The sequence below is a fragment of the Cheilinus undulatus genome, linkage group 16, assembly GCF_018320785.1.
Source record: "Cheilinus undulatus linkage group 16, ASM1832078v1, whole genome shotgun sequence".
In the NCBI taxonomy this organism is placed as follows: Eukaryota; Metazoa; Chordata; class Actinopteri; order Labriformes; family Labridae; genus Cheilinus; species Cheilinus undulatus.
Genome location: NC_054880.1, coordinates 3621187 through 3633560, shown reverse-complemented (window position 1 = coordinate 3633560; position 12374 = coordinate 3621187). Strand labels below are relative to the sequence as shown.

The 12374-nt window shown below is 38.4% G+C and overlaps 1 protein-coding gene across 1 annotated transcript in view; it reads left to right on the top strand.

Moving 5' to 3' along the window:
• Window positions 1-11815, top strand: part of LOC121523448 (phosphatidylinositol 4-kinase beta-like) — a 36496-nt gene extending 24681 nt beyond the window's left edge. The window contains exons 7-14 of the mRNA XM_041808352.1: window positions 335-441; window positions 1715-1819; window positions 2185-2308; window positions 2801-2914; window positions 3082-3233; window positions 3927-4059; window positions 4226-4346; window positions 5685-11815. Of these exons, the coding sequence (XP_041664286.1) occupies window positions 335-441; window positions 1715-1819; window positions 2185-2308; window positions 2801-2914; window positions 3082-3233; window positions 3927-4059; window positions 4226-4346; window positions 5685-5866 (1038 nt within the window). The 3' untranslated portion in view covers window positions 5867-11815. The remainder of the gene's footprint in view (window positions 1-334; window positions 442-1714; window positions 1820-2184; window positions 2309-2800; window positions 2915-3081; window positions 3234-3926; window positions 4060-4225; window positions 4347-5684) is intronic.
• Window positions 11816-12374: the final 559 nt, after the last annotated feature.

Here is a 12374-nt window from a genome sequence, read left to right as displayed (position 1 = left end):
CTGCTCTACGTCTGCCTAGTGCTTCACTTTTACTCAGTGCTGTTTAAAATGTAGATAAGTACAATACTTCCCCCAAAATATAACTCAGTGAGATATTTAAAAGAGTCCACAAATAAGCGATTTAATCACAGTAATCTGAGTAAATGTCATAGTTACCTGGTCGTGAAATTATTCTGCAGAGTATCATTGGGCTGGACAGTGGTGCAAGGATATCGTTTTTAAAGGACAGACTAACAACCCCTCCAGCCTCTCCTTTTACTGGCTTAGAGAGACAAACCTGAACTACCCAGAGGAGAAAAACCATAAATCTTTCCTCGTCTTTGTCTTGTTTCAGGCCGAGGCTCAGACCAGCAGCAGCGACAACATCAGTCAGTTTTCAGTCGACAGCATCACCAGTTTGGAGAGCAAAGAGCCGGTGTTCATCGCTGCAGGAGACATCAGGTACGCACCTGTCACCTCAGAATACCTGGAGACTCATCTTCAACTTTAAATCATGCTCTAAGGCAGGGGTGGCCAAGCTACGGCCCGGGGGCCACATGCAGCCCACAGTCCAATTTTGCAAATTCTAGAAATAAAATGTAATATGGCCGACATTTGAACATGGAGCTAGTGCTTGACTGTATTGTAGTTCATAGTGTCAGCACAAGACAAGCTACCATGCTAACTCTGTAAACAAACAAGAAGAAGAAATTATTGATGTGTTTTGTGATTAAACTGAGACAACACTGTACATGGGACAAATACTAGCATGTTGTTATCTAACTTCCTCATGAGTTTTGGCAGCTAATAGTGGCACCAATAATATTCAAGTGGCTGAACCAGTGGCAGCGAGGGCCAAACAGGATCCTCTGGAATCTGATTGGCATCCCCAAAAATCTGGAAATGATTGTCTATTTGCCTTGTCAGCCGTTAAACTGAGCATTTAGCGTTGGTTCAGGCAGGCTACAGAGTCGAGCTGAGGGTCAGCTGATTTACTCTATGCATCCCATTGGCCAGTCGCTCTCATGATGCCTTATTAAAACTGCTCTTGCGTGGCCAGGCTCTGCCACTCTCCCTGCACGCTGCTCTTGCATCCTTCCTCCACCCCAGCTCCTCCTTTATTCTAATTCTTACTTAATCAGTGTTATATACCTATTAAATGGCCCCAACATCCTCCTATATTTCTGTATGTGGCCCTCAGTGGAAAAAGTTTGGACACCCCTCCTCTAAGGTAATATACTGATGACTCCTAGTTGACATCTATTGCTCTAAATCTTAGATAAACTTCAGTTTGTACATCTCATATCTGTAGCTGCAGTTTTTAGAGGAGTGTTGGCAGTAAAAGTGCAGCAGATGAATTGTGCATTTAAAGGAACCCTTTAATAATAGGTGTTAATAGTTTAATAGTAGATGTAAATATGCCAGATTAAATTAGAGTAAATTTATAAATAGAATCCATCAAAAGCATAAATACTTACATACTGTACAATTAAAGAGGATCTTAACATCGATGTATTAAGTAACAAGTTTCTGTCTTTAAGTTGTAGAAGACTAGAGTGGGAAATATTGATTAGTCTTTAAATGCATCATTGCCAGTCTTTGCTCAGATTATTTATAATTCTCTTGTAATTCAACATAACTTCTACAAAATCGTCCTTTCAATGCTAAACAGGCTGAAACCAGAGAGACGCTCACGGAACAGCTGATTTATTTTATCTCTGTGTCGATTCTCCAGACGCCGTCTGTCAGAGAACCTCGCCCACACTCCAACCACATTCAGGAGAGACCCCGAGGACCCGTCGGCCGTTGCCCTCAAAGAACCATGGGAGGAGAAAGTCAGGTGAGTCCTAATTGTCACCTGTCTGCCTGTCTTTGTTTACAGAGTTCATTTAGAAATGTGGAATGTGCCCTCAGAGGTCGATTAGTACCGAACAATCACAAATCAGCAGCCAGTTTACACAGGAAGTTAAAAACAGGCCAGTGTGACAAACTTCCATCGCCATTAAAAAAGCCGATCAGTGTGTAGATTCCACGACTTCCTTAATGCCTCAGAAATGACTGATATGACCTCTGTTTGCTGCTTCTCTCAAGGACAAAGCCTAACTTTACTTTTTACAGCCAACCTGTTAAATGTGATTAGAGGTATTTTGGAGAAATTTTTGTTTATTTTCATTTTAATAGATCAGTACTGTGTTTGTGTTTCAGGCGTATCAGAGAAGGGTCTCCATACGGTCACCTGCCAAACTGGAGGCTGCTGTCGGTCATCGTGAAGTGTGGAGACGACCTGCGGCAGGAGCTGCTGGCCTATCAGGTCCTCCGGCAGCTGCAGGTACAAACATATTAACCGGGATTAACCGCCATTGTTGTTTAAGAGTAGGAGAGTGTCAGCTGTCTCCTTTGCAAAGAGAGGCTGAGGGAGCAGCAGGGAAGTTACAGTCTGGTTGTTGTTTTGGGCTCAGAGTAGGCCTCCTTTTCCTGATGCTACACCTCTACTTTTGTTGAAATTTAAGGCTGTTGTTTGATTTATACTGCTGATATGTATGGACAATATATTGACTGTTTATATCAGCAGAAATGTTCACATGTGCTGACTGATATTTAACTTTTCAATCAAATATCTGCTGATACCAATATCAAGCTGCTGCATCCCCATTAAGAGGCTTTATGTTTGTTTAGTGTTGAAATAATAGTTTCCTTAGCTGCAGTGGGACGTCCTGGGAGCTAGTTTTCCTCCTCTCATAATTAACTGATGTTCTTATGCAGATGATTTTGGATGTTTGTAAAGAAAATCGAATTGATGCTCATGTTTCTATGTTTCCAGTCGATCTGGCAGCAGGAGCGAGTTCCTCTGTGGATCAAACCTTATAAGATCCTGGTGATGTCCTCAGACAGCGGCATGATCGAACCCGTCCTCAACGCCGTCTCTCTGCACCAGGTAACCATGACAACAAGCAAATGCAAACACAGTGGTACCATCCAAAGTACCAGTCCTGCATAATACATGTCAACTGAAATCAAAGTAAAGTTCAACATGGATGATTTTTTTGATGATTTAGCCCACTAAATGATTGATCGATTAGTAATGTCTGTTTGGTCCCTCAGGTGCGTAAACAGAGCCAGCTGTCTCTGCTCGACTACTTCCTGCAGGAACACGGCAGCTTCACCACCGAGGCATTTCTCACGGCACAGAGGAACTTCGTCCAGAGCTGTGCCGGGTACAGCCTCATCTGCTACCTGCTGCAGGTCAAAGACAGGTGAGACACACCTGAGGGATGGTGGGTTATGATCATGTTAGTGCCATCAGCTGGTCAATATTTTAAAGTGTGCTGTACTTTGATTGGTGTATTTATGAATCCTCACAGAGCTAATGAAATCCCCATTAGTCTCTGCTGTCCACTGATAACGTTCTCTCTTCAGTGCCAAACTTAAAATGTCTTTCCTGCTTCTAGTATCACGCTACACTACCAGTTTCTCCTACTTCCTGTCTTTTTGATACGTTTGGCTAACTGTTCATCCAAGTTCAGATGAGTTTAAGTTTAAGATTTAGCCTATGCTAACATTGCATCCCAGCGCTACATGCAATGCCTCAAATGTCTCAATCTTTGTGCTAAGCTAGGCTAACAGTTTTCCTTTGCTCTCAGTGTGTATGCTAAGTCTTTCATGTCTGTCTGCAGACATAACGGGAACCTCCTGCCGGACTCTGAAGGTTACAGTGCTAAGCTAGCTCCTGATCTTAGTTTTTAGTGCTAAGCTAGGCTAAAAGCTTCCCTCTGCTTCCAAAAGTCATCAGTGCCAAGCTACACCAACAGTTCCTGCTTACTCCTGATCTTTAGGGCTATGCTAGGCATGTAGTCCCCCTGGTTTTTAGTCTCTCTGCTAAGCTAGGCTAACAGTTTCCCTTATTTTTATGCTAAGCTAGGCTAACCATCTCTGGTATGTCTCTGCAGGCACAATGGGAACATCCTGCTGGACTCTGAAGGTCACATCATCCACATCGACTTCGGTTTCATCCTCTCCAGCTCCCCAAGGAACCTCGGCTTTGAGACGTCGGCCTTCAAACTCACCTCCGAGTTTGTGGATGTGAGTGGCAATGATTATTATGAACTCTATTATGAACATGCAACAAAAGAAAGAATTTAGGGGACAAAGATGCTCATAAAAGATCATCGAATACAGAAAAGAATGTAAAATACGTGCTTTTAATACAGTGAAATAATGAAGATACTGATATTCCTGTGTGTTTTAGGTGATGGGCGGACTGGACGGCGACATGTTCATCTACTATAAGATGTTGATGCTTCAGGGTCTGATCGCAGCGAGGAAACACATGGAGAAAGTTCTGCAGATCGTCGAGATCATGCAGCAAGGTAACAACCAGCTGCTCTTACTCCTTACTTCATTTTAATACAGCCAAAGATAACCTGATTTAAAAAATGCAGTTTTATAATTGATGATTTCAGTTATTTAGGAAAATAGCCATCCAAACCTACCTGGCCCTATGTGGAATAGAAATCCCCCTTTTCTAAATCATTATTTAACCGTCATTAACCAGAGTTTAATTTTACTATCCACACCCAGGTCTGATTACTACCAGACCTGATGACTCCAGAAATCCCTTGAATAGAACCTGTCTGACAAAGTGAAGTAGGCTAAATGACCTTGGACACATCATAGGGCCATCTAAAGGAATTTAAGAAAAGACGAGAAACAAAGTATCTGTCTGGGAGGGTTTAAGACATTTCTAAGGCTTGGTTAGATGGTGAGAGCCATTATCCACAAATGGGGAAAACTTGGAACATTGCTGAACCTTCCTAAGATGAGTCAGCCTACCAAAATGACTCCAAGAGCGCATTGGCAATTCATCCAGAAGGTCGCAAAAGAACCCAGAACATCATCTAAAGACCTGCAGGACTCACTGGCCTCAGTTAAGGTCAGAGTTCATGACTAAACCATAAGAAAGAAACTGGGCAACAATGGCATCATGGGAGAGTTTCCAGGCCAAAATCACTGCTAATGTAAAAGAACACAAAGGCTCGTCTCACATTTGACTAAAAACATCCTGATGATCCCCAAGACTTCTGGGAAAGTATTCTGTGGACTGACGGGACTTAAGTGGAACTGTTAGAAAGTGTGCATCCTGTTACATCTGGAGTAAAACTAACACAGCATTTCATCAAAAGAACATCAGACCAACAGTCAAGATCTGGACCAAATGGACTAGAAATCCGGAGAATATCATCAGTTCATGACTTCAAGCTTGTGTTACATGGGCTATGCAGCAGAAAAATGATCTGAAACTTACCAGGAAGTCCACCTATGAATGATCAAAAAAGGCAAATGTAGGTTTTTGGAGTGGCCAAGTCAATGTCTGGATTTGAATATGATTGAGATGCTGTTTCATGACCTTAAACGGGCCAGTTATGCTCAAAAACCCTCCAATGTGGCTCAGTCAATACAATTCTGCACAGAAGAGTGGGGCAAAATTCCTCCACAGCAATGTGAAAGACTCATTGCCAGTTGTTGCCACCAAGGGTGGAACAACCACTTAGGGCCAGGTATGGTTGTATGGCTTTTCACTCAGGTTATCTTTGTCTTATATTTAAATGTGTTCACTGATCTGAAGCATTTAAGTGTGACAAATGTGCAAAAAAAAAGAGATTAGAAGAGGGGAAAGTCCTCACTCCAACCCTCTTTTGTCCCTCCAGGCTCCCACCTCCCCTGTTTCCATGGCTCCAGCACGATCCGTGGGCTAAAGGAGCGTTTCCACATGTCTCTGACAGAGGAGCAGCTGCAGCTGCTGGTGGAGCAGCTGGTGGACGGATCCATGCGCTCCATCACCACCAAACTCTACGACTCCTTCCAGTACGTCACCAACGGCATCATGTAATGGCGGCGACGCAGCGATGACAGCTCAAACTGGATCTTTTTTTCTGCTCTGTTTTCATCTCGTCCGTCTCTGAAGTTTCTAACAGATTCGTTTTGAATCTGGTGGATCGGTCGCTCCGGACTCGAGGATCAGCTGATTGGACTCGTGGTTTTGGATTCGTGCTACGTTCACTGGCGCCTAGGAAAGTTCAGTGAGATAATCAGAGCAGTGCGGAGGAATGTTAAACAGGCTGAAATCACCACTTAGGATTCAGGATTCTGCTTCTTCCTGTTGTTTCCTGAGACAAATTAAATTAAAAACTATAAATCTACTGGATTCAACTGGATTTTACTGGATGATCTCCGACCAGCAAACACAGAGCTCAGCTGCTCTGTGACTCGAGTGTTCGATGTTTCCTGTTTCTGAGTGTGTGTATGTTCCTCCTAGTTCTGGATCAGTTTTTAAGGTTCAAGGTTTGATGAAGGATAAAAAAGATGATTTGATCTCTGATTAATGAAACTAGTTTTTTAATACACTAACCTACAGGGTAGTTTAACAATCAGATGGTTTGAAATTTTGCCTTCAAAACACTAGATTTTGTCACTAAAACGACTTCAAATAGTCAGAAGATATTCGCCAAACAACTCAGACAACAAAGATCTTAACTAATGAAAACATTTATATGTGGATATTTTCAGCTCCTAGTTCATTTCTGCTCTACAGAAGCCTATTGGAACCAAAATACAGGACAGTTTCTTGGTTTTATAACCTGGTAGAGTCATAGAAACTGAAAATGATGTTAAATATTTTACAGTAATGTCTCTCAGTAAGAAACCCAAACTTTAAACGTTGTCACATTTCATAAATAGGATACAAAAGCTCTTCTTTTCCAGATGAAAAATTGAAAAACCAATCAATCTATATTTCATTTTTTGTCATTATACAATGATAACATGCTCTGAAAAGCTAAAGCTAAAAACTAAAGAAAATAAGCAGTTTTATTTGTTTTAATCGGCTGAGATGTAATTTCCTTCATATCATATAAAAATGATAAAAACTCTAAATATCATTCCACCTTGAATATTTACTAAAACCAGTCAGTTCTGACGTCTGGATGTTTGTTCTTAAAGAACAGAAAGATAACAACACTACATGAAAGAAAGCAACATTTAATGTTGTTTTTTTCATTTAGAGAAATCATTTTTCTTCAACAGGATTATTTGACATGTTGAATTTAAATTTTTTTCACCAGATATTTTACCAAGAGTGGAAAAGATACATAGATAATGTACTCAAGTAAAAGTAAAAAGTATTTCATTTATCGTTTCCTTTAAGTTCTGAGGAGATACTGGGGAGTTGTCCAGTAAAATTTGATCTTTCCTTAGAGGCAAGAAAAGCAAGAAAAAAGATCTCCAACCAGATTGGTCAGGTAAAGTCACGCTTCGATAACAAAGGAAAATACACAGCATATTAATCTCACTCAAAGAGTTAAACTTAACACTTAATAGTGATTATTTTTGCCCTCTACATAAAGTTAAACTACGCTTTAAAGTGTTAAATATTTCACAAGATGACAGAGTGGCGTAGCTCCGTAAAATGTGTGGTAAGGAGAGTCTGGCAAAAACAAGGCAGAGAATCTCGGAGCAAGGCAATGTAGACTGATGAAGAATATGCTCCATGCGTCACGTAAGAAAGTTACAGGTCCCAACTCTAACTCAGTGGATAACTTCACTCATGGTGCAACAACAAGTCAACAGAAACATGAAGGAAAAATGCCAGACTAGAATGGGACTAGATTTTTCACTCTTAGGATTAAATTGGAGGTAACTTTGAGAGAGCACACAAAACTGTGAGAAATTCACCCAAAATGGCTTCATAAACACAAAAAAATGCTAGCTGGTTTCAAGGTTGGCATACTTTGACAAGCTCCTATGTCAGTGTGTCCTAAATAAGTGTTATTCTTAAACACTTGTACAAACTAAATCAGCAATTTAACATTGTTGTCTACTGATTAACTCCTTCAATGCTCACAAATAGATAATAAAATTAAAGCAACAAGTTTAAAAGAATCCAGACATTAGCACCTAAACATGCAAACATAATTCAACAAAAAAGAAAACGTGAACCAAAGTTTAGCATTTGTAAGTGATCCTCAAGTAAAAATTTTAGTTTGCAAATATTTGACTGTTTTAGTCAGACTTGGTCTGTATGGAAATTTCTTCCTTAAAAACTTAAGATTTTAACATCAGCCTAAAACTAGCATGAACTATTCCCAATAAGTGGCACTAACCTGGTGAATCAGTTAAAATATAACATGTCAGTTCATCTTGTTGTATTCTGAAAAAGGGTCCATGCAGAATTTCAAAATAATTGTTAATTTTCTGTGAACACACTCAGCACAGCTAATGCTAACAACAGCTAAACTCTACAGTGTTGAAATTAAATGAACATGGATGTAGTATAACAGCAGACAGTGTGATTTTTCTCACAGACACTCCATCTAACTTTTGACTGTTTTCTGTCCTTTCAAGCCAAAATGGCTGCCGAAGTTTTGTTGACATGTTTTATGGACGCAAGTCCTCATTCATGCTCTACCTTGTGTACATCCGTGTAAAAAAAACAACATAGAAATAATGTGTGACAGTTCCATGTCTGTTTATGAAATGTTTTCATATTTAACAAAAGCTTGACACTCTTCTCTGATTGGTCCAGAGATACATTCCTGTCATAACCTCTGACCAATCAGAGGAGGCGCCTCCAATGATAAAAGACTTTAAATTCTGTGTTTAACAGAAAGTTTATTTTCTCTGTAAGGATCTGTTTCCTGAATGTGAATGTTTTCTTTTATAATAAGAGTCCACTAAAACAAATATTTGTCTAAGACAGATGTTTTTGATGCGTCTTAAACTCATGCAGCAAACACCATCAGTGGCTTTATTCCAGTGTTGATACATATTTCATTTATACAAATAATGTCTGAGAATTTTACCTAAAAAAAGATGTTTCTGTAAGTATATCCTGTGTATTTTCATTGTATTTATTTACGTGATTCACAGCAGAGGAACGACCAAAAACTAAAGAAACAACATGTTATAGCTAACAATGTCAAAGTCAGCAAAATAAAACAAGCTAGCTATCCTCCTGTTCAAGAATATGGAAGCTAACACTTTAAAAAACTTAAATACATACTTTCAGACTCTTTTGCTCACAGTGACTCTGTAAAAGCCACAGCTAGCAGCTAGCATTTTTCTGTGGCTATCAAATAGTTAGCAAGAAATAAGTGTTTAGCTGAGTTGTGCCAATGCTAAATTGAATGAGAATATGGTAGTTAAAACTAAATACTAATTTGACATATAAAGGAAAAATAGACTTGTTTTATGTTAACCACACATGATTAATAATGAATTATTCTGTTGCTATCAAATGGTTAGCCAGAAAACGAGTGTTTGGCTGAGTCATGCTAATGCTAACATCACTTAGAAGGCAGTGTCTGAAACCTCAAATTATTTTTGGATGAAAATTAATACAGTTGTTTTGTCTTACTGCACAATGACTCAGCTTAAAACACACTTAAAATATGACTATTCTTCAGAATTCGAATTTTCTCTGCCGCTATTAAATGGCTAGCAAGAAAAAGGTGGTAAGCTGAGTCATGCTCATGCTAATTCCACGAGAAGATGGTATTCAACTCTTCAAACTCTTTCTAAATGAAAACTTTTTTTTAAAAATTATTATTATTTCATTGCAGCAAGCAACTGGCTATGAATGTGGCTATAAAATCCAAGTTTTAAAGAACTGCTGTGCCTCACAAATAGTTCATATGAAACCAAGTGTGTAGCTTGGAGATGCTAATGCTAACATGAAGAATAATACAGTATTTATACCATGAATTTGATGTTGAATACAACTTTTTGACTTCTTTTCTCACATTGGCTCAGCAAAGCACCATAGCTAGCAAAATATGGCTATTTACTCCCCAAAATCCAGTATTTGGACTTTTTCAGTGGCTGTCAAATAGTTGGCAAGAAACAAGTGTTCAGCTCAGTCATGCTAATGCTGATTTCAGTGAGACGATAGTATTTAAAATTGAATACTCATTTTGGACAAAAATTTTGGACTGTTTCGTATTACCACAAAATAGCTCAGATAAACCACATGATTGTAATTATTCTCCAAAATCCAAATCAAAAAATGGGTCACAAAAACAAGTGTTTAGCTGAGTAATGCTAATACTCAACTCAGTGAGAAGATGGTATTTAAAACTTCAAAATCATTTTGAATGACAACTTCTCTGGTTATTCTTGTCAGCCTAACACTAACTTAGCTAAAATCATACCGAGCATGATATTTTTTCACTGAAATCCAACATTTCACTTTTTTTTCCTGTGGCTGTAAAAATGGTTAAAGAGAAATAAGTGTTTAGCTCATTCATGCTAATGCTAATTTAGAGAGAAGACAGTATTTGAGACTTCAAACTCATTTTGAATGAAGTTTCTAGACTTTTGTTAAGTATAAGCCAAACAATGACTCTGCTAAAACCACACTTAATATGACATAATATAACTAATAATTCTCCAAAATTCTACATTTTTCACTTTTTTCTTGGGTTAGTGAGTGGTTAGCAAGTTAATGAATGTTAGCCAATTTGTGCTAATGCTAATTTCAATGAAAAGATGGCTTTCAACTTTTCAAAATCATTTTAATGAACACTTCAGACTTTTTGTGTGTTAGCCTTACAATGACTCGGCTTAATTTAGATCTAGCATAAATTGTATTATTCATACTCTGAAATCCAAGTTTTACTTTTTTCTGTAGCTATCAAACGGCTAGCAAGTGTTTTGCTGAGTCATCTTCATGCTGATTTCAATGGGATGATTATATCTAAAACTTAATACTCATTTTTTTAGAAAACCCTGTTGTTTCTTGTTAGCCTAACAATGACTCAACTAAAACCACAGCTACCATTTTTATCTCCGTCCCAAAACTTAATGTTTTCTCTTCAGTCTACATAAATTTAGACCTTTTGATTACATTAAGGATAAAAAGTAAGGCTCCATCTTCTTTTAGCACGTTCATTGAAATCAGTTTAAACATTTTAAGTCTAGCCTACTGTTGAATAGTTAGCCTGGAATAAAGCCTGTTTGGTGCTGCTGTCATACGGTTCATATCGGAGGGTTTTTGGTGTTTTGACCACTATTGAAGGAGAAGCACAGATCTGCCCATGCATCATGTTACCGCCTGCTAACTGTTAGCTTGCTACTTTATACTGCGCTTTATAAAAGATGCAGCTGAGACTAATGTTTACGAGATACGCAACTAAAAACAGCTACTACTCTTGTCCCTTTGTTCTGGTTTGTGAATATGTATGTATGTAAATGAACTGAACTTGTTTTCCTGTGAGAAAATGAGATGCCTTGTGACGTACAGAAGGTACAAACTCTTATCAATGCAACAGAAGGGGTCTAAGACCTGAGAAGTGCTTTTATATCAAATGTTTTACCGCTTTAGGGACGAGTTTGAATCCTGAAGCGACTTCCTCTCCTGGAACGTTTTATTTATGTTTACAAGCTGTTTGAGTCAATTTGGATAATCCGGATCTTTGTTAGCTTTAGAAGTAAACCTTCGTATTTCAGCTTTCTGTGTTGTTTGTCCGTGTCAACTTTTTAATAAATGCTAAAGTAATAAAACGTTAAAAACTAGCTGCTTAAATTGTGTAGTGTCAGACTGAAATCTGGTAAACCTGGAGAGACATTCAGTCGATTGAAACTCGCCCCTGCTTTTAAAAACCTCTCATTGCCTTCTTTTTCCTTCCATCAGCTCAAACACATTCAAGAAATTCAATGTGAAAACCTCTTTAAGTGCATTTATCCTGAATGAAAATGTTTTCTGTCATTTGTTAAGGATTCCTCTGTGTTTTTAACTTTAGTTGGTACTAAACATTAAACCCTGAATCCATTAAAGCAGCATGGGGACTCCTCAGTGTGGCGATGGTTTTTGTTAATTTACTTCCTTTCACCTTGTGGAAATCTAAGAAAAATTAATCATGGTCAAAATAATTTTGATTTTTTTCTGCAAAAGAATTTCAAAAAACATCTTTAATGTCAAAGTGAAAACAGATTTCTAACAACTAATGTCAATTAATTTAAAAAAAAAAATAGAATATTAAATAAGTGACTTCATAAATACTTACCCATTTAAATTCATTTAGTAGAGTCACCTCTGGCTGCAATCACAGCACTGAGTCTGTGTGGATAGGTCTCAATCAGGCTTGCTCATCTGGATGCTGAAATTTTACTCCATTCTTTGCAAAACTGCTCAAGCTTTGTCAGGTTGCATATGGATCAGGGATGAATAGCCCTTTTCAAGTCAAGCCAGGTCTGGGCTTTGACTCGGCCACTCCAGAACATTTACCTTGTCGTCTATAAACCATTTAGCTCGTTGTCTTGCTGGAAAATAAATCTCCTTCCAAGCCATAGTTCTCTTTAAGACTGAAAAGGATAGTCCTGGATTTTACCCTCTATATTTCCAA